Genomic DNA, 22,830 nt, shown 5'->3' on the forward strand with positions numbered 1-22,830 from the left:
CTGTGAAGGACTGTAAATTCTCAGTGGAAAATAAAACTGTCTTCTCTACATGGCACAGAATTTTAGTCTTTGCCTCTAACAGAGAGTGATTGAAATAAAAATTGAAAGTGACTGGAGGAGGAGGAAGAAGATCCTGTAGTTAGTGGAGAAGTTAGTAAAAGATACAACAAAAAGCATTAATGATATTACATTTACCATGTGCCAGACTCTATAGTGCTTTCCTGGTAGCTCAGATGGTAAAGAATCCACCTGTAATGCAGAAGACCTTGGTTAGATCCCTGGGTTGGAAAGAGTCCCTGGAGGAGGACATGGCGACCCACTCCAGTATTCTTGCCTGGAGAATCCCATGGACAGAGGAGCCTGGTGGGCTACAGTCCATGGGGACGCAAAGAGTCAGAACAAGACTGAGCAACTAAGCACAGCACACAGACTCTATAGTGGTGCTTTCCAACATAACATCTCTTAATTCACAGAATCCCATGAGTTAATATGAAAGTAACTCAGGCTTCCTGCTTTTATGGAACCATCACCAGTCAAACCCACCTCCTAATTTATTCCAATATAGATTCCTTAATTTTCCTTGTTTTTCAAAATTCTTCAACTGCGAAAAATTCAGACCTGATTGAATATTTTATTCAACTACCACCCTGTTGTCTATAGTTTCTCAGACCCTTTATACAGCTGAGGAGAAGGAAAGATACAGATATGGCTCTGACTAAAGTATAATCTGTAAACAAACAAAAAAATTACTCATCCCTAAACTTAACTGAAAACCTAACAGTTAAGAACTTTTTTTTTTTTCAGATTCTGTTTTTTGTAAGCAAAACATGGCAGCAATTCTAGAGTGTTTTTCATAAAATTGATTTTTCTATATTTTATGTGCTTTGTTATTTGTCCTTTGAATACAGTCAGTTTATCTCCAGATACAGTTCTCTACAAACTGGACAATCCAGTTAAATCCATGTGTCCTCTTATATCCAAGAAAAGAGCTATTTTTGGTTGGAAAGAATGGAAAGCTTAAACTAACAGGAGAGGTCTATGTGACATTATTGGTCACCTGATCCTTACGATATAAGACATTTTTCTCTGTTGATGAGGGATTGTAATGTAGCGTTTTTGTAAATGTCTACCAATAAATATGTTTTTTAAGTTGTGACTTGTGATACAAAATATATGTGATAGAGCTCTCTGAAAAGCTAACTCTTTATTTACTTACAGACATAGATGAGTGCAGTTCCTTTTTTGGTCAGGTGTGTAGAAACGGACGGTGTTTTAATGAAGTTGGCTCCTTCAAGTGTTTATGTAATGAAGGTTATGAACTTACCCCAGATGGCAAGAACTGTATAGGTAAGTATTGAAACAACAAACAATAAAATAAAGTCTTTGTGTTGTTTTGTTTTGTAAAATAATGATGTGACTCCCCCCACCCTCAGCACCACCAACTTTGGGACTCATTTGCATTTCATTTGGTCATCTGAGTACATGGACCAAGATAAGTTTCATGGGAAGTTTTGGTAAAAGGTATAAACCAAAGATTTGGAATTGTATGCAATGTTTTGATTGGGACAGAGCTTGAGGCTATCTGTGTCTCAATTAAAGCAGACAAAGGAAAATTAGCCTCTTGCCAAATGAGTAATCCTCAGTGTGTCAAAAATCTCCGAGGGCATATTTCCCCATAGTGACCTGGCAGATCAGAGGGCTTGAGTTGAATTCATGTTACTGTCATTTGGCAGCAATGATGTCATCTGTAAGTCATTTTTTTTTTCTTGTTTCTCTTTAAAGATACTAATGAGTGTGTTGCCCTGCCCGGCTCTTGTTCTCCTGGCACCTGTCAGAATTTGGAGGGGTCTTTCAGATGTATCTGTCCCCCAGGGTATGAAGTAAAAAGCGAGAACTGCATCGGTAAGGCTGGTGTTTGAGTCCGTGAACCGTTTAGGATAATGAGACCCAGTACAGACTCTGGATATATGTTAAATCTAAACCACTGTAAGCATGCTCACCCAGGGAGTTAAACGCCTAGCTGCCTACATCTGTTTTATTGAACCATCAGAAATGATTGGAAGGTGGAATGGTGGGAATAAAGAATTTGAAGATGTGGGATTTTTTTCATTAACAGAAATCTTATACTAGTCAAAGAATTTTCAGTGCAGTCTAATCTTTTTTCCAAATGTCAATAGAGACCTTCTACCGAATTTAAAGAGTGTCTACAAAAATTGTAATCTTTGGCAACCAATTTTAAAACAGCTATTAAAGGTGTCTAGAGTCCTAGAAATGTGAAGCAGAAAATCTTGACAATGCTGTTGAGACTCTTTTTTTCCTTGGGAAAGCCGCATGTCAAAACAGAAAATATTAATCCATTTGTCATAACAGATGTTTCTCTGTGGAAACCCTCCCAGCGTACAAGAAATCTTGTAACCACATCAAAAGTGAGTCCCAGAATTGCCTGGGGGGCATGATGAAGACTGACCTTTTTACAGTTACTTTATTTGACTTTTGTACAAATTATTTTTAACAGTCTTGTTGAAATTCAGAAGCACCAGCATCTTAGTGTGATTCTTCTAACATGAAATGATTGCTGAGAGATTTTTGCCTTTGAATTACTCAGTTTCTTAAATTCTGTATAGCTCTTTTGTTCACATTTAAGGGACTTACATAGACAGAACCTGAGGAAACAGTTTACATAGTAAATTAATTATTTTTCAGATCATATAATTACAAATAATGGGTATCCTTAGTCATTCTAATTTGGTGTTTATATCTTTTCCCCATTTTTGTCTGATTTGTGTAGTTCATTGTAAGATTTTCTAGTGTTTTTAATATTTAAAAATAATAACACTAGAAGCATCTTAACAAAAACTTTCTTGAAGAGTTTAAGATCTTTTCTTTCATCTTCTTTGTTAATACTTAATCTTCATCATCTCTATGATCCATCTCTTTATGGAATAAGCATAAGAGCAGTGCGTGAGCCATTAGGAGAGAAATAAAAATACGTGTGCCTCTTTGTATCAGAAAGACTTGGCTACCTTTTATCTTAGTGAAAAAACCAACCTGTGATTCAATTAGAAGTTTTTTAGCCTCGGGAGTATCTTATTTTCTTTATCCACTGATAAACACCCGCCGCTACTTCACATGTCTTAAAAGTGTGTTTTCAATTAACTTACTTCACTGTAAGACTATGTCTTTCAGCCTAGACTCTCTTCTACCAGTTTTTCTAGATGAAATGCTTCCTACCACGAACTCTATGCGCACGCGCGCACGCGCGCGCGCGCACACACACACACACACACACACACACACATCCATCCTGACATTCCATGGACATTACTATGGACACGCAGCATGTTTTAGACGCTGGAAATACAAAAATGCGGCTTTTGCCAGTAAGTAAGGTAACTTACTGCCTAAGAGATTTTGTAAATCACTTACTGCCTAAGAGATTTTGTAAATCACTCCATGTTGTAAAGCCGCCCTTACAATCCAGTGCGACAGACACTGCCCTGGGGTCTGTTCAGGATGTAGGTCACAGTAGGAGGCTGTGAATAATGATGGTGGTGGTGAAAGGAGAGTGGGTCAGGAAGCCTGGCATAAGGATTGGCGACATTTGAGGTGTCCCTGAGTTTGATACATTGACTGATCAAAAAGGGAAGTGGAACAGAGAGGCAGCTTGAAAACAGAGGCAGAACGAGTGTGGTAAGGGGCATCGGTGGCCCGCTCACAAGGTGGCTCTTGGTCCTGCAGGCGGCACAGAGCAGTGCAGGTTCTTTTAGCAAGGAAGTGATATGACTCACTCACTAAAATTCCGCCAGTGTAAGCTGAGAACGCAGTATGTGCCAGGCCCTGAGCTAGACCCATGCTGAGAGTGCAGCAGTGATCTAGAGAGACACAGGATGTCCTTGTGGAACTTATGTTCTCATGTGCCTGAAATCATGTAATGTTTATCCATTTAGTTATAATCACCCATTAAATAAGCGCTTCCAGTGAAAAGGGGCCAGATATCACTGGTAAGGAATCCTTGTCTGTTTCAAGGAATCATTCTGGGGTAAGGTGGAAATGATAAAATTCTCATCACAACGTCTAAGCTCCCTGGTTCTGTCGGCACAGATTCTCAAATAGGTACGTGTTTTAGAAAGCAAACCCTGGTGGTGGTGTGGAGAGGGGAGAAGGCAGTGCAGCAGTCTAGTTGGGAGAGGTGATGATCAAGGTGGCAATTGATGCTTGAATGTAAATGAGGAGGCCACATATTGCTTGGTTATAAAAGTTGAACAATTAAGGAGAGGAAAGAATGTGACTCCAGCTCCGCAGTGTGGATTGCTGAGGGCAAGGGGCATCAGAGAAGAGGACCAGTGCTGAAGATGCAATGCCCCTGAGACATGGACGTGGTCCTCTCAGGCCTGCAGGCAGACATACAGACACCTCCTAGGAGTCAAGTCCAGAGAACTGGAGACCGACTTAGAAGTCTGCGTCATATCGATCATGGAAACTGGATATAACCTTGGACTTTTGAAGCAATAACAGTGTATTTTAAAGATAATTAATCATATAGACAATTTAATATATTGTTTCACGTTGAATATCCAATGGCTAGTGAACTGTACGAGGTGGACAAGTTATTTTCAGATATTAAGCAGTGTATTGATTTGATTAAATCAGTAAATTATCTTGCTGATCTACAGATATAAACGAGTGTGATGAAGACCCCAACATCTGTCTTTTTGGTTCCTGCACCAATACTCCTGGGGGCTTCCAGTGCATCTGTCCCCCTGGATTTGTATTGTCTGATAATGGACGGAGGTGCTTCGGTAAGTTTTGAAATGATTTCTCTGTCATCATCAGCCCTCAAACTTCAGAGCTAGGCAGGAAGCCATGATGCAGTGCTTGTCACTAAAAATATGTGTCTCTGGCAGATTCTCATCTGTAAGTTTAAAGCATAAGGTCCCGAGTGTACACGCAGTGGACGGTTTTTAAGGTGCTTTGAATTATTCACTCTGTTCCTACATTTTTTAAAAAAATTCCATACTAAAAGAAAAATGGTTGTCTTATTTCATCATTTTCATTTTGTTAGAGGCATAGATTTTTCTATACATTGGTGAGGAGTTGCTTCTGATACGACGTAACTTACTGCAAGCTACGTAGGTTTATTTTGTTAGGCTGTAAAGTAACAGTGAGTAAAGAAGACATAGAAATTATTTTAATATTGAGCATAATTTCTCAAATTTCCGAAGCACATTATTAAGATATATAATTAAATGCAATTTTATAGAGTGGTCAACTTAAACTGGCAAATGACATCAGCAATTAAGACTTTCCAGGCCTATCTTTTAACTGCAAATATAATCTGCATCACATGTTCAACCCATGAGAAATGTTCTGTCAGTAACAGAATTATGTGTAAATTATTCCATCTTTTTAAATGACCGGTAAGGAGGTCTGTGATGTTTGCTTTCTTGATTAGATACTCGCCAGAGCTTCTGTTTCACAAACTTTGAAAATGGAAAGTGTTCTGTACCCAAAGCTTTCAACACCACAAAGGCAAAATGCTGCTGTAGTAAGATGCCAGGAGAGGGCTGGGGGGACCCCTGTGAGCTGTGTCCCAAAGATGATGAAGGTAAGAGCAGTGAAATAAAAAAGCAACTTTGTACTAGTTTTGGACTGTCTAGCAGAACTCAAGTGGGACCATGTAACTTATAAATGTTTTGAAGATGAAAGTATCCCCTCACTTACATATCTTCATGGTTCAGTGAGCTCCGCAGTCAGGAACTTCTTTCAGCTTTCATATTCACAATGTGTAAATGCAGGATGTTACCCCATTATTTCATTGCTTCCCCCAATGTTAGTATTACTTGCTTTAAAAGGAATGAATTTGAAGGGTGAAGGGCAGTAGATCCAAGGAGGGAGTGAAAATCACATTCCAGCTTGCTGCAGGAGTCCCACATGGGTATTGTATCACAGGCTGCAGCTCCCAGAATCTTATATCAAATTCTGGGAGGCTGAGTCAGCACAGTAGCCATTTGCGAGAAGAGACGACGAGCCTCACAGATTTTATTAGCATAGCTGAACAGTACGATTGTTCCCAGCAGGCTCGGAACTGGCCTGGTCTCTAGGTCAGAGGTGGCTTCTGTGTGTAATGGGCAGAGAATGCTGCCGACTCTTTTATGTCCGACTCTTTGCGACTCTGTAGACTGTATTCCACCAGGCTCTTCTGTGTCCTTGGAATTCTCCAGGCAAGAATACTGGAGTGAATATGGCTCTTTGGCTGCCCAGAATTAAATGAGCAAGCAGACAGAATGACACCCTGAGTGGTACCCATAGGTGGCCACCCCAAGCTCAGGTGACCTTCTCTAAATATGCTCAGTGTTGCTTTTGAAGTAAATTACAAAAACAAAGACTCTTACTAAAAATAGCTTTGTAGAGGAAAAATAAGTCTAATTTTATGTATATCATTAATCAGTTCTTAAGTTATCTGATGGTTGTGACTCTCTGATAATCGGGAATTTGTCTTTTTCTATGTAGTGGCATTCCAGGATTTGTGTCCCTATGGCCACGGAACTGTTCCTAGTCTTCATGATACCCGTGAAGGTGTGGTTTGATCTATTTTATTTTTATAGTCTTACGTAAATACAGTATTGTACATTTGTTTTATACTCATGCTGTTTTTACTGTATAACATATATTGTATTGCATTTAATGCACATATATGATATTTATTGTATATCATATGCACTACATCGTAAGACTATGTTGTGGCATATGAAATACATGTTTCTCTGATGAAAGAAATGCTCATATGTTTTAACACTTTTAAGCCTCTTTTGAATAGATACATGCAGTTTTGGCATATCTTTTTACATAAGAAAGTTCATGGATGATTCTGTATTTTAGATGTTAATGAATGTCTTGAGAGCCCAGGCATTTGTTCAAATGGTCAGTGTATCAACACAGATGGGTCTTTTCGCTGTGAATGTCCAATGGGTTACAACCTTGATTACACTGGAGTGCGCTGTGTGGGTAAGTGCTGAGTTAGTGCCACATTTCATACTTTTAAGGTTTTTTCTTTCTTATATTCAGCAAAAGGTCTCTCAGGCACTCTGGGTGGCAGTGGGATTTACAAAGCCAAGATAAGTAGCCATAACTGCTTTTCCTTCTTCCATTCTACATTTTCCAGCAACATGGGTTTATTTGAAGATGGAGCGAGTTGCCCAATCTCTGCCTTCAACCAGATATACAAACTCTGATGTGTCTAGAGCTTTACAGCTGCCAAAACCACTGACTAGGAAAGAAGTCTATTTTACTTTATGACTTTCCACTTCTGCTCTTATAGCAGAAGATCACATACCTCCCTGGGTTTGTGATTTGTTTTTTTTTTAGGGCAAGCGCAGCTGTCTGAAAGTTCAGAGCATTTCACACTTGACCCTCGGGGTTCTCTGCCCTGCATAAAGGCTGGCCAGCCATGACCAAGCGGGGGTGGGGGGGGTGGGGTGCAAGAGTCATGCGTGTCCCGCACAGGTCTGGGACACGTGTGAGGGCCAGATGGATTTTCCTGGGCTTACTTTAGTTAAACTAAAACCTCCACATTTGTGTCACTTTCTTATTCTTTTTCAGACACTGATGAATGTTCAATTGGCAACCCATGTGGAAATGGGACGTGCACCAACGTTATCGGGAGTTTCGAATGCAACTGCAATGAGGGTTTTGAGCCAGGGCCCATGATGAATTGTGAAGGCAAGTGATGCTTTACTATTATTTCTTCTTGATATAGAGTTTTTAATGCCTCAGCTTTTGTGTATATTGTTCTTATGTTCTACTGATGATTATATTCATCACAACATATTTTCCTTTACCACAAGGAGCATAGTTACAAAAGCTACTCTGTAGCCCTTGTCTGATAATTCAGCATCTCCGCCCTCTCAGAATTGGCATCTATTGCTTATTTTTTCCCTTGAGATTAGGTCACGTTTTCCTGGTTCCTCAGTCTGTTGGTTAATTTTGGATTATGTGCTGGGTATTGTGACTGATATCTTCTGAAATCAGTTACATTATTTCAGAGAATATTGATCCCTTTGTCTTAGCAGGCAGTTAATTTACATAAAGTGGACTGTCAGGCCCGTGGAAGACAGTGGTTCACATTTAAATTCTTCTCTTTAAACCTTAGTGGCTACCTTCTTTGATTTTGGCCCACACATGGCATGGTTAAGTCAGCAACTTGTGCTGAGTTTATACAAAAAAATGAAAAAGGTATTTCTCCCCCCTCTGGCCCTATTTCTGGGATTCCTCCACACTTTTCAGCAGCCTTGGTTGCCCCAAGGCTCCCTCCCCTGATTTCTCAGGACAGAAGCTCAGAGAGTTCCTATTGGAGATTTAGCTGCCAGATGTTACTGTGCCAGCACTGATATGATCCACAGGAAAATAAAACTGAGCACCTCTACTTTGCCAGGTGTTTACTGAGTTTTAATGAACTGCTAGAAACCACTTCAGGTGTTGTTTTTATATTTATTTCAGAGTTTATAGTTGTTCTTTGTTGGAGGGTGAGTTAGGTGCCCAGTTCTCCTTACCAGAAATGGAAGTTCTGTTATCCTGTTACTTTCTGTGTGACTGCCAAATAAATACATCCTTGTTTATTTAAGCGAGTTAGTACTCTAGGCTGAGCGCATGCCTGTCTGTTTCCTTGACCAGATATCAATGAGTGTGCCCAGAACCCACTGCTGTGTGCTTTCCGCTGCATGAACACCTTCGGGTCCTATGAATGCACGTGCCCAATTGGCTATGCCCTCAGGGAAGACCAGAAGATGTGCAAAGGTAAGGCCCCAGACCAGGAAGGAGTCAGCTCATTATCTGTGATGCCGTAAATATATTTTAATGATTTTGTAGCTCTCAGCTGTCTTCTTGTAGAGCTGTGCAGAAATGTATTCTTTACAGCATTGCTGGTAGATTTCTGTATCTAGATAACAAGATACTTCATAGTCTGTCCAGTCAAGTCAAAAATAAAGATGTCACATTCTTGAGCTCCTACTAAAGCAAAGATAGCCCTTCCCTAAACTTCTTATCTTGAGGACCAGTGCTGAAATTTTTATAACTCTAGAATATAGCCAACAGTTGAGACTGGGCTCCTCCTTTCTCTGTTGCATAAGATTACATTTTAAGAGCCAGAAGACCAAAAGTATGACTTCAAAATGCACAATGATAGCCTGTTCATGAATTTGTCTTATTTCTCTGTTTTTCCTATTGAAAATATTTTCTAGACCTGGATGAGTGTGCTGAAGGGCTACATGACTGTGAATCTAGGGGCATGATGTGCAAGAATCTGATTGGCACTTTCATGTGCATCTGCCCACCTGGGATGACCCGCAGGCCTGACGGAGAAGGCTGTGTAGGTAAGGCTGTACGGGATGATGGCTGCTTGCTTAACACTCCTACCCCCAGTCAGAAACATACGAATTTTAGTTATCACAGTGGAAAATATGGTGTATTGTTTTCTGTGCAAATAGCCAAAGAGATCAAAAACTACAAGAATCTGTTAAGTTCCTAATACAATATGCGGAAGGTAAAATATTATTAATCTTTTCTATTATTAATTGATTTCTATAGCAACTTGGCAAATCTTAACGCTCAAGAGAAATTTTCCCACATTTGTTTGCATTGTTAGGAAAAATTTTTAAAAAAGAAAGAAAATAAATGTAAGATTTGTAGCAATCAGATCTTTTTAGATACGTTTCTGTTATGCACTTTGAATTCAAAGTAGACAGCTGAAACGCTAATCAAAATAAAGATAAAACAACATTAGGATAGGATTAGATCAAGAAGACAGACTTAAACCCTCATATTCTAGAAACAAGAAACACTATACAATTTTTTAAATCCATAACTTAGTTTAATACTTTTGTACATACTTTAAAATTTATGCAGAAAGTTTCCTAAAAGAAAAAAAAAATACCTTTAACAATAAAAAAAACAGTGTCAGAACACTAGGAGCAAAGTGAGAATTCTTAAAGCTTCCCAGGGAGCAAAACCAGGTTTCCTACAAGTGGCAGTTAACAGTGGGTAAAAGAAAACAATGGAGCAGCAATATTTTCAAGGCATTCTAAGGGAAAAATAATTTTGAACTAAAACTTTACATTCAATCTAGTGATAAAACAAAAATATCACATTGTCAGAAATGTGTTTTAGCATACTTATCACCCACATACCCTCTATATCTTATATCCAAACTGTATCCTCCAATATATTTTTAAAAGTTAATTCTAGAGGAAGCAATGATAAGCCAAGAAACCAGTAACCCTGATTATATGGTTTAAATAAATGCTGGTGTTCCATAAAAGAAATATAACAATTCAAACTTTCTAGACCACGTCAGCATGGCAGGAAGCACAGGAGAGAAATAAAGGAGCAAACTCGTGCCAAGGGTACTTGCTATAGGCAGAAGCCATTGAAACAGATACTTCCTGATGGTAATAGAAAAATGTTCATTAACAGTGTGTATTGAAGTTGTCTCATGGCTACCACTGGAAGAATAGAAGATTACAACTTCTAGACATGAGTTGGGCATGACATAGGGCAGAGAAAAAATTAGACTGATCTAAGAAATATTGAGAGAAGGGGACAAGTAGCCTGGTAAATATGAGACAGTATAAAATGACAAGACTCCAAACATAGCAGTAATCACCATAGATAGAAATAGTTTAAATTTCTGGTTAAAAGGCAAATGTACTTTTAAATATTCTTTTAAAAGTGTAGCTTGGTACTTTTTACAAGAAATGTACCAAATCAAAATGTGAGCTAGATGGAAAATAAAGGGGGTGGAACAAGATATCCAAGGCAAATGTTGATAAAAAGCAAGTGCATGCAAAATAAATATTAATAAATTAAAGATTAAAAAGCATAAAGATGAAAGGAGAGGTTCATCAAAGGGATTTGTCGTGAGCTCTCATGCCTCTGACAACATTGGTTTGAAACATACCTCAAACAAAATTTACAAAATGTCAAATAAACACAAGTAAAGATGTGGGAATTTTAATGTAACAGTTTTGTTCTGATATATTTATTTGTCAGAAACCAGAAGAGCAGTACTATCTAAATTCCTTCTTCCTCTGGCTGCCCTAACACCCTGCATGGCTCCTGTGAGTTTCACTCAAGTCAGTGAAGGAGCTTGTCCTTTATCCCTGGCCTGAGTGCCCTTCACCCTGGTCTCCACCTCTCCCTAGCACCTGCCACTGCTCTGCCCTCAGCTTCTCTCTCATGTCACATGACTTGGTATCTTCTTTCCCAAAGTTCTTTCTCCTGGTCAGTAATCCTTTTTGGAGCCACTTTTCCAATTTTCCATCAAGTATCACTCTTCCCTGAAAAGAGGAAGAGAGAAAGAGAAAGCGGCTGAGGGTGGGGGGAACACTTTGTTAACCTAGAACCTGTCTTGGAAGGATGAGGTAAATTTAAATATGATAAATTTAAATGTAATGTTATATTTTTAATGTAACACTATAAATTTAAATGTAATAAATTAGTATTCTATCATATTAGTATTTTGATGAAGAAGTTTTAAGCAAGATATAAACCATTAGAAGATAAACGTTTGTAAATTACAAACTTCATAGTCTATTCATGACTCATATTATTTGTTTTTCTAAAGATGAAAATGAATGCAGGACCAAACCAGGAATCTGTGAAAATGGGCGTTGTGTTAACACTGTTGGGAGCTATAGATGTGAGTGTAATGAAGGCTTTCAGTCCAGCTCTTCTGGCACTGAATGCCTTGGTAAGTTGATAAACAGAGTATATTTTACTTGGTGAATAAAGCATGTGTTTTGTGATGTAATCTCAGAAGAGTTCTATATATATATATCCTTGTCTGCAAAATAGTTCCCCAATCTGAGTAATCCATGTACCTCTTCCTGAAGATAGACATCTATTAAAATGATGTATTTGTACATGTGTGTGTAGTACATACATCCATCCTTAATGTAAATAAACCATCTTAAGTAGTCTTTCCAAAATTAAGATTAATTAAGCTCTATGGAAAATGTGACTCTAGTAAAACTTACATCAGGGAATGATTTAATTCCAAAAGAAAATATTTGCTATGTGAGGTAAGTTTCGCTGTATTAATTATATTAAAGAAAATGCCACATTTCAGAAATGCAGTCAGAGTTAATTTTTATTTTATGATACAGAAAAGTGTTTTACAAAACATTTTCTTGTGGAAAATATAAGTCTCAGGCATTTTGATGATAAAATGCACATATCATAAACCGTTTAGTTAATTATGAGCAGGTATAAAAGTATGAAGTCAAATTTAAGGCAAACAGAAATAGCACTCCTCACGGGCTTTGATGCAAAAACAGCACATTTCAGCTACATCAGATTGTTCTCAGAATGATGTCATCTGCTTCAAATCCTAGGAAATTATTAGTCATGAAAACATATTTTGTTTATTATTATCTTCAATCAAGATCTTCATTAACCATCAGTCTTTTTGGAAATAGAAAAAGATGACCTACATAGAAAGTGTACTTTCCTGTCCATATTACTAACAGTTCATTAGGATGGTTCTTAAAACCCCATTAAAGATCTCTTTGCCAACTTATATCAGTAAAATCCCTTTATTTATAATAATTTTAAAAACTACTTAATCCAATGTTTAAACAGTCTTTTAGATGTCTAAAATACAGGAGATTAGATTGAATATGTACCAAGATGATAACATAGTCCAGAACTTGCTTTTCAAAAACAAATCCTGTTCTCATTTGCTTATTTAAAGGGAAGTATTTTTCTTTGATTTTTCCTTTCAGTTGGATTCTGTAGGAATGGTAGTTTACTGTCACTTAGCTGCTGAGGAAAAGAAGAAAAAACTCCCCTCTGTTTCTTTAGTATCAGTTATTAAATTCAATAAACTGTTGCTAAAGAGCACTGTGAAATGAACCTCCACCAGAACTTTCTAATCATTGTCTTAAGCAAATGTGACTCTTCACATAAAAGAATATTTAACTTTTAAAAAGGTATTGCTATGGGACTTCCCAGGTGGTCCAGTGGCTAAGACTCCTCCCTCCCAATTGCAGGGGCCCCAGGTTCAATCCCTGTGAGGAACTAGGTCCCACACGCCACAACTGAGAGTTCACATGTGGCAGCTAAAGATTCTGTATGCTACAAGTAAGACCCAGCACCAGCAAAATAAATTGATATATTTTTTTAAGTATTGTTATGGAGGAAAACATTGATTGTCCTTTAAGTAATGAAGTGTCAGTCCCTTGACACTGGTGCCTTTTAACTACATTGTCATTTCAGACAATCGCCAGGGCCTCTGCTTTGCGGAGGTGTTGCAGACCATGTGTCAGATGGCATCCAGCAGCCGTAACCTTGTCACAAAGTCAGAATGCTGCTGCGACGGGGGGCGAGGCTGGGGTCATCAGTGTGAGCTCTGCCCACTCCCTGGAACTGCACAGTACAAAAAGATATGTCCTCATGGCCCAGGCTATACCACTGATGGAAGAGGTAAGGAGTTGAGGAAATCCATGCATGTTATCAACACAGTGCATGTTAATTCACATTAATTTGAAGGAAATAGGATAATGGCTAAAATATATGTGTATATGTGTGTGGCCCTCTATGCTTTTCACTAATACTTCAGCAACTTTAAGAGGCATAATCTTCGTATCAAATCTAAGAGATAGAATCTCTTATTGTTCCTATTTTAGCAGATAGAAACCAAAGCACGAAGCTAAGTAACGATAAATAAATGTTCCCAAGATCACAGCCTTTTTAAAGGTGGGAACAAGGAATGGAATATATCTGTCTGACCCCAGAGGCCATCTGCAACCCACAAGCTATGCGTGCTTCATTTAAGTAAAGGTTGCTTATTTGTGCACAGGAACTCATTCTGTTTGGAGCATATTTACAAACCAGCAAGACTCACACATGATTAATAGTTTCCAGGTTTTTTGGTACAACCAATATGCTAATGTCCTAAAAATAACATTTTCCTCTATTACTATACAGATTCTAGATCTTATGCTTGATTACATTGCTAATGAAACCCTTTCTTAGGGTCTAATGCAACTGAATTTAAAGCCAATCCATGGAATACCATCACTAATTCCAAATTAGTGGAACTTCAGAAGGGTAGCTTTCTACTGATAGAGTCCCCCCAAAAATTCATGCTTAGACTGCAGAACGAATGGACTCCAGAGGGGCTTTCAACATAGCCTTCCTTATGTTTGTCTCTTCCTGTCACTTCAGATTCTTTTGTTAACTCTTCCTTCTATGTTGCCACTCTGTTGAATGATGAAAAAGTACACGAGCACAGTTATGAACGTTGGTTTTTAGTTATCTGTCAATTCCTTAATTTCTTTTCGTTGCTAACCAGTTTTATTCTTGCATCTATATTGACTTCTGTTTGTTTTTGCCTTGGGGTTTTTGGTGCACAGATATTGATGAATGTAAAGTTATGCCAAATCTCTGCACCAATGGTCAGTGCATCAATACCATGGGCTCCTTCCGGTGTTTCTGTAAGGTCGGCTACACCACAGATATCAGCGGAACGTCGTGTGTAGGTAAGGAAAGACAAGGCATCTCTGCACCTGAGTGGTTGTTAACTGCTGTTTTCTACAAGTCCTTCACTGTCAGTAGAATGTCTTTATTATGGTGTTTGGATTGTACATTTTGCTAAAGTGATGCTATAGAGCAGTTCTTAATATCATAGGAGTTGTCTAAGGCCTTGTCTAGTAATGTGAGACATAGAACTATTAGATTTATCAAAAAGCTGTAAAGTTAGGGAAACATTAAAATTATTTTAAAAAATATATATACTTTCCGCATTTTACATTTAGTTTAAAATGTATAGAGGCATGTTTGTTTTGTCATTTTTTTTAATGAAACACCAGGACTTTTGATTGTGAAAGTATGTCTTTGCATATGGAGAGAATGCTTTTTGCTTGTTTTTCGTTGCAGTTATTTTTGCATAACATATACCAATCAAGCATCATCTAAAATTTCCAGTTGCAAAGCAGTCTCAATACAGAAAACCTTCTACATTTTTACATTCTCTTTTTCTAATTTATTTTACTGTCTCATCCATGGAGGGGGTGGTAGCTTGCCTTTATTGAGTCTTTCCAAAACATTTAGTTTTCATTAAAGAAAAAAAAACTTTTCTCCTTCGTAGTTCATCAGCTTAATATCAACTTGTTTTAATAAAAAGTACATCTGGCATGAAAAGGTTAAGAAGAACCAACGTAAATCTTAGTAAGCATTCAACTCACTTGTTTTGGCAAGATAGTAACAGAAACTAGGCTATCAGTCGTGAGCTTTTAACATTCTTTGGGCATCAATCAATGTCTTTTATGGGGGAAGTGGAGATGGTTTCCTGTCAGAGTCCTAGCAGAAAAAAGGTGGCATATTGAAATGAGAATAGTTTAAGGAAACTTGTTTCTTTAACAAAAGGACAGTGTATAACGGTGTGAGCAGAAAATACTAGGACTAGTGCTGAGTTCTGGGGCTGTTCCACCTCTGGGCCAAAGATAAGAGGGAAGGATTGCTGAAACCTAGAAGATGGAGAAAGTTGTTCCCAGAGGCCTGCCTTTAGAGCATCCGTGACCTCTGCCCCCATGACTCAGTCAGCCTCAGCCCATCTTGCGAGAAGGGCATCGAGGAACTAAGGACCAGACTGAAGGCAGAGGGCAGGAGGGCCTGCTAATGGTCCCTGTGTGCAGTTCAGCCTCCTGGGCGCCAGAACAGGGTGGACCAAGGTAAGGACTGCAGTTGGAAGGCGAAGTGGAAGGTCTCCCGCACAATCTGTGATGCCAAACAATTCCTGGGGAAGTGTCAGCTCAGAGACTCTGAGAACATCTGCCACATCCGCATGTCAAAGAGAAGAAATTCTAACCTTCAGGTTTATCATTCTCAAACTGTAAGCCGAAGTACACCAATCTAAAAAATCTAGTGTCTTTTTTTGAACCCAGTTGTCTGGATATTTCAATATTTGCCCAAGAATCGCCTGACAAAGTTAAACCAGTGAATTACTTTAGAAAAAATTGTTCTGCGCCTTGTTTCTCTCTGGCTGGCTATTTTCCATTTTAAGTTGAAGAGGAAAACAATGAGTGAGAATATGGAGGGAGGAAAGAGACTGGTCGTTCCTTCTAACCAGTAATTTAATCCTCACATCACTTTTACTCAGATCTCGACGAATGTTCGCAGTCCCCAAAACCCTGCAACTTCATCTGCAAGAACACGGAGGGGAGTTACCAGTGCTCGTGTCCCCGGGGCTATGTCCTGCAGGAGGACGGGAAGACCTGCAAAGGTGATGAAGAGTCTTATTTGTGTGACCCTCTCCTTTTTTTCAGATTCAAAATCAGCTGATCGGGGATCAGGCCATGTGCCTCACTTTTTACTGTGGCTTCCCTTGTGACTTAGATGGTAAAGAATCTGCCTGCAATACAGAAGACCTGGGTTTGATCCTGGGGACAGGAAAATCCCTTGAAGAAGGGAAAGGCTACCCACTCCAGTGTTCTGACCTGGAGAATTACATGAGCTGTATAGTCCATGGGGTCGCAAAGTGTCAGACACAACTGAGCAATTTTCACTTTCACTTCATAGGATTAAGTAACCGGCCATGTACTGGTTAACTGTGCATTAACTGTGCATTAACTGTGGTTTAACTGTGCATTAAATACAAGTATTTTAACCTTTGAATATTAGCTTTGAAAATAGTTCATGAACATCACTATAATTCATCCTTTCAGCTTTTTGGTTAAAAAAAAATTTTTTTTATATATCACCTTAGCCATCCTGTCTTAGTAGCTCATAGTATTTACGCTGCTTAAGTATGTGAAAAGAAACTGCTTGCCTTATGCATATGGAAATCTATAAAGCTTCCAACAAAAATCTAGACAAAATACTCCTGGTAGAACATGCACACCTCTCTGTGGCTTCATGAGAAGGGAAGCATAGCCAGATAATTCTGCTCTGATTTTCATTGGCTTGTCTTTCATTGCAGACCTTGATGAATGTCAAACCAAACAGCACAATTGCCAGTTCCTGTGTGTCAACACTCTGGGAGGTTTTACCTGTAAATGTCCACCTGGTTTCACACAGCATCACACTGCTTGTATTGGTAAGACAAAGCTACAAAAGGGAAGTTCTGCACACTACTAGTAGAAGCCTAAAACTGTAGTTAAAAATGGTAGAACAATGGCCCAGTACTTACATTAAAATCAGTCCCTCATAATTAGTGGTTTAAAAATGTTGTTAATAATTTATTTTTTCACAAGAACAATATCCAAGCGTAGTAGTCCTGTGCAGTCCAGGCACATGCACAGTAGCTGTATTCCAAGCAGTGCCTTCATATTGCATTCTGAATATAATGTGTGCTTAGATCAAATGTGAGTAAAAGGCTCACTATAATTTAGAGCATGCTAATGAACATGCTGGGATTTTTTTTATGTCAGAAGACACACAGGTCTTAACCTTAACTTCCAGTCTGTGCTATCAAAACTGTGTCCTCAATTGATCCGAAATATGCTCTGATTTCCGATCTCTTGAAATATACTTCTTTCTGGCCATTTTTGTCTTTAATATGACCATGAATAGTGGCATACTTTTCTGTAAACTCTGTTTTCGCTTCTTGAAACTTAGGCTTTCGTACCTTACTTTTTACTTCAGGTAGTAAAATTTGAATCCTATAATAATTAGAAAGCCTGACACTCTTTCCCTTTTGTCCTCTTGCTAGACAACAATGAATGTGGATCCCAGCCTTCACTTTGTGGAGCAAAGGGAATCTGTCAAAACACCCCTGGAAGTTTCAGCTGCGAATGCCAAAGAGGGTTCTCTCTGGATGCTACTGGACTGAACTGTGAAGGTGAGTTCATTTATTTAAATATTCTTATTCTAATACAGCAAACGGTTTTCTTTTAATTTCTAAGCCACTCAATGAGAAATTCAGATCATCTCAAAGATTAACAAAGTAAAATCCAGAAGTTGATTTTTTTGGTTTATAAATTTTCATATATCATTTTGGGGACAGAGGAAAACCTTAATGTGATGAAACAAAAATTCTTTGAGTACACGTGGGCTTCTGAAATAACTGTTTACCTAGTTACTGATCTAAAAAAAGAATTTAACTGAAAACAAATTCTGTACCTAATTTAGTTGCAGTAGTATATGAGTAAACCAGAAAAAAATCAGATGTCTGTTTCATGATACTTGAATGTAAAATGTATAAATGTTAAGTATAAGACACAGAACCAGTTATAGGGAACTGGGCAGATGAACAGAAAGCACTGGGGAAAACTGATGGTGGTTTTATTTGTCGGAGAGTCCCAGTTCACTGTCTTTTCTATAAAGAGCGTTTCCTATAAAGTCTTCATCACAACAGATATTTCCTGTTAAATCCAAGGGAAAATTTAAGTGGGAATAAAACAAGAATTTGCCTGTGGCCAATAAAATATTGTTCTTCAGTATTTTCATTGCAAGTTCTAGCATATGAGATAAATATACTATGATTGGTAGCTTTTACAAAATACTCAGGCCAGAGGTTCTGAGAGCATAAAGGTACTTCCCCTTTATATTTTTATATACTAGTGCAATTTACATCTTTATTGATTTTAGTCACCCTTGAATTAATTATTCTTAGGAATACATGATTTTGAACTCTAGAAATATATGTAGAGGTTTTAATATAGTCTGAGAACTACAGGACTTTTACATGTATCTAATCTTCAACCACAAAAAATTCAACTTAAAAATTTCTATTTTAATATTTTGTATTTGAAATCATTGAGACTTTGAACGTATTTGGCACGTACAGCTGCTTGCCATGTGTGAGTTCAGCTTGTGACTATCTACATAAGATACAATTTATTAATTATCCATATAAAATTTGTTACACATATATCAGACATGCCTATTTCATTTCTCTTTTTATGGGTAAATTTCTAAGCCTCAGTTGTCATTCCAGAAGAGTATGCATGTATGAACAAAGAAATTATTCCATATGTGTCATAATACTATATCATGTCTAAAAATAATGTATTTAAATACTTTAAATTTGCATCTAATTAATCTCAAATAGTAATAAAATCTTTTGCATTCCCAACCATTATAATTCTTTAGGTATTTCTGTAATGCTTGTATTTTCCTGAAAATGAGAATTAACATGTCAATCACTTTTGAACTTACTGGAATATGTGATGCAAATATATTTATATCAGTTACCAAATAAATCATACCATATGTAGTTAATCCATCCAAAATGCACAACATTTGTGGTTGCTATGGCTGATTTGCTAAAATTGAGATATTATTTAGGGCACTGACGTGGCATGGCTGGTGCATAGAATAAGAATGATGTGGTTTCTTATCTCAGAGCCATTCTCTGTACCACCACTGACTTAATAACCATGTGACTTGGAAAAAATCACAGCCCCTCAGTGTGTCTTGTTTGTTTGGTCCTTGGATAATATTTACCCCATGTTGTGTTTGGAGTACATTGAAGAATAATAGAAGAAAGATGACATAAAAATCTTGCTGGGATTGTTTTTACAGATGTTGATGAATGTGATGGGAACCATAGGTGCCAGCATGGCTGCCAGAACATCCTGGGAGGCTACAGGTGTGGCTGCCCGCAAGGATATATTCAGCATTACCAGTGGAATCAGTGTGTTGGTGAGCACTCGCTTGTTACACGGCATCTGCTTTCCTTGCCTTAAACTATCTTTTAGTAAAACAAATGCGCAATAAAGGTGGTCATTTTCAGTGTAGCCTTTAAACCCTAGAACTTAAAAAACCAGTACTTAGGACTGATGCATGGGAATCTATTAAGCTACTTTGTATACTTGTGTGTATTTGAAAATATACATAATATACTTTAAAATGTTAAGTACCTAAATAGTAACTCAGTTAGAGCTTTGATAATTTTAATTTTCTGCTAGCTGATAATTTTAAGTTTCTGAAGATGATGTCAAGACTCATATCATCTTCATTTGCTAAGGTCAAAGCCTTTTTTTTTTTATCAGTAATTTAGTATCTTTAGATTTGGGGTTGAAGGGTTGCCCATCCATCTGCTCATATAAATCTAAAAGGAATCAGATCAAATTAATGAGCACCATTCATCTGTGCTCTCCAATCATGTATTTAATGAAAGGTGGGGGGGGGGGAGTATAAAGGATTTTAAGATAGAAAAAGTAACTAGTTATAGCAAATTCTGTTGAAAACTCCAGACAAAAAAAAGTGTTTGTAAAATAAAATCTGTAGACCCTCAGCTCTCTTTCTTGCACTGCTAGAGTCATGGAAATTCTCCTTTTAAGGAGAGTTTGATCAAAGAGAACATTACTCTCTACTTGAATAGCCAGCTGACTTAGCATCTGCCTAATTTCTTGGCTCCGTTTGAATGCCCTTCCTAGACGCAGCATCCAACACAGTGTGACAGTAGATGCGGGCACAGCTTGAGCAGAAGGAGGATCAGTGGGCCTGCTGAGAAACAGCAGGTTGCTTCCTGTCTCTCTGTAGTGATTGAAATTGCCCCACGTGTATTTCAAGCATTTTACTCTAAGGGAGCCACTAAGTAAATTAATTTGATTTTATCCATGATGATCTTCTCAAAAGAAATTTCTGATGACAGTTTAGTGAGTTGAGAAAATCAAGACAAATTTCAGAGGTGGGAAAGCAACTCTGAAAGTTGGTGCAGCTCTGCTGTGGCTTTGGCCACACCAGGAACACACACTCATGGGGGAAATGCGAAAACCAATGATGATCTGGAAGTTATGGATAGAGTTTGAAAGGATTATCAAAATGATGACTTCAGCTGTTGATCAAAATGACTTTATAAGTTCAGTTTACTTCTTTACTCTTCATAGAAAAAAAAAATGTTGCAGAAGTTATTATGCCCCAATTATTGATTCATAAACAGATAAAGTGTAGCGACACTCTTCAGAACATAGGAAATGGTCCTTTCTTAGGTAACTATTATGAGTGCAAAATGATTTTTATTATATCGTGTTGTTTATAAAATGCGAGGCCCACCCCTCTATTCAATTAATACCATGGACTTCTTGGTTACTTCTACAGGACTTAAAGCGGAAGAATGATCTGTAATATTTCACATGCTTGTTTTTAAAGCAATCATAAGTAGAATTGGAATGTGCATGGAGGATTAACTCAATTTCTGAGTTTTTAAGTTTCCTGGAATTTCAGCCTGTAAGCGTTTAGTGTGAAAATAGACACACAGGTTTTCACTGAATACGGTCTGACTTAAAGTCAGGGCTTTGTGGTGTTCCCAAGTTGTTCTTGGTGGGATCCTTGAAGTAGGCACTTAAGCAAGGCAGTCACCCCAGAGCAACTCACGCTGGGATCTAGCCAGAAGCCAGTGGGCCTTCTAGTCAGCAGAGACCCCCATCGACAGAGGGATAAGTGGTTTCAGAGATGAATTAAAAACTGAAGATACATAAGCAGATACCCCAACTATGAGAATAAATGTTAGCTTGCTCTGCTAAAATGGGCACCTCTAAGCAGCAAGCCTCTGGGTAAGTAAGACAAAGCAGGGATTTATTTTGAAAGATTAGAGATTCTTTTGTGCGAGGTTGAGCAATCCAGCTCATCACAAATAAAATCTAACTCTCTTGCAGTTTTGAACCCGCAGAACATTAGAATTATAACTCAAATATATTTCAGTAATAGAATCAAACAGCCATCAGGAACTAATAAGAGCAACAAGTTAGCAAAATAGCAACATTGTAACAAAATGCAAATCGAAAGGCCACAGATCATTTCTTTCTGTCACTGCTGCTGCTGCTGCTAAGTCGCTTCAGTCGTGTCTGACTCTGTGCGACCCCATAGACGGCTGTCCACCAGGCTCCCGTCCCTGGGCTTCTCCAGGCAAGAACGCTGGAGTGGGTTGCCATTTCCTTCTCCAGTGCATGAAAGTGAAAAGTGAAAGTGAAGTCGCTCAGTCGTGTCCGACTCTTCGCAACCCCATGGACTGCAGCCCACCAGGCTCTGCCGTCCATGGGATTTTCCAGGCAAGAGTACTGGAGTGGGTTGCCATTGCCTTCTCCATATCTGTCACTATGAGTATGAATATCTTCATTTATTCATATGATTGAAGAAGGGATTTCCCGTGAAGTATCTCAAAGAGATTTAACTGGGGTCCCCTTGTAAATGGACACAAACAATGCATCAGATAATTTAAGTAATAGTAAGTTGTAAACCTGCAATGATGTTAATACTGCTGCCAGTGTAAGAAAAATGACAGCATTTGAAGTGTTAGTATTGAAAAACGTTTTAAATTCAAATGGATACCTGAAGAAGTGTTCAGCCAGGTATCACAGAACACTTAAAACATTCTGATTCGTAGATTGTACAGATTTAGGAATGCTCCCATGTGTTCCTAAATAATATGCAAGCATTATAATTATCCTAAATTGAAAATAATATTACTAACATTTGAATATGATTACATCTTAATATATGAAGCTTTGGTTTACTTGGTGTTAGCAACTTCTAGTTCCTTATATGTCCTTTTCAAAATAATTTGAACATAGTTTAGTGAGACTCGAGTCAGCTCAAAGTATGTTTCAAACCAGAACATATTTTCAAGGTCAGATTACCTACACCTATAAAATTATGCTATGGCGTACATTTATAGGATATAAATATGATATCTGTCATGGTGCCTCCAAAAGTTTTAACTATATAAAAATGTTCTTGTCAGTGGTATGTTTAAATGCAGTTTATTCAATTAATTGCCTTTCTTGGTAATTTTTCCACATTAACACAATATCTAGTACTGTGTTTGTAGCAGGATCATTTTGTTAAATTATAGCCTAACTCACATTCTCTATCAGGAGAGAAACACCACAT

At 38.0% G+C, this 22,830-nt stretch overlaps 1 protein-coding gene across 1 annotated transcript in view; it reads left to right on the forward strand.

Annotated features, from left to right (window-relative positions):
* FBN2 (fibrillin 2) overlaps positions 1 to 22,830 on the forward strand; it is a 224,214-nt gene that overhangs the window by 195,681 nt on the left and 5,703 nt on the right. The window contains exons 47-62 of the mRNA XM_068981357.1: positions 1,219 to 1,347; positions 1,783 to 1,902; positions 4,674 to 4,799; positions 5,453 to 5,605; positions 6,511 to 6,576; positions 6,880 to 7,005; positions 7,600 to 7,719; positions 8,671 to 8,793; positions 9,237 to 9,368; positions 11,618 to 11,743; positions 13,270 to 13,476; positions 14,409 to 14,534; positions 16,154 to 16,276; positions 16,973 to 17,089; positions 17,705 to 17,833; positions 19,519 to 19,638. Of these exons, the coding sequence (XP_068837458.1) occupies positions 1,219 to 1,347; positions 1,783 to 1,902; positions 4,674 to 4,799; positions 5,453 to 5,605; positions 6,511 to 6,576; positions 6,880 to 7,005; positions 7,600 to 7,719; positions 8,671 to 8,793; positions 9,237 to 9,368; positions 11,618 to 11,743; positions 13,270 to 13,476; positions 14,409 to 14,534; positions 16,154 to 16,276; positions 16,973 to 17,089; positions 17,705 to 17,833; positions 19,519 to 19,638 (2,043 nt within the window). The remainder of the gene's footprint in view (positions 1 to 1,218; positions 1,348 to 1,782; positions 1,903 to 4,673; positions 4,800 to 5,452; positions 5,606 to 6,510; positions 6,577 to 6,879; positions 7,006 to 7,599; positions 7,720 to 8,670; positions 8,794 to 9,236; positions 9,369 to 11,617; positions 11,744 to 13,269; positions 13,477 to 14,408; positions 14,535 to 16,153; positions 16,277 to 16,972; positions 17,090 to 17,704; positions 17,834 to 19,518; positions 19,639 to 22,830) is intronic.

This window comes from Capricornis sumatraensis, chromosome 9, assembly GCF_032405125.1.
Source record: "Capricornis sumatraensis isolate serow.1 chromosome 9, serow.2, whole genome shotgun sequence".
Lineage (NCBI taxonomy): Eukaryota > Metazoa > Chordata > Mammalia > Artiodactyla > Bovidae > Capricornis > Capricornis sumatraensis.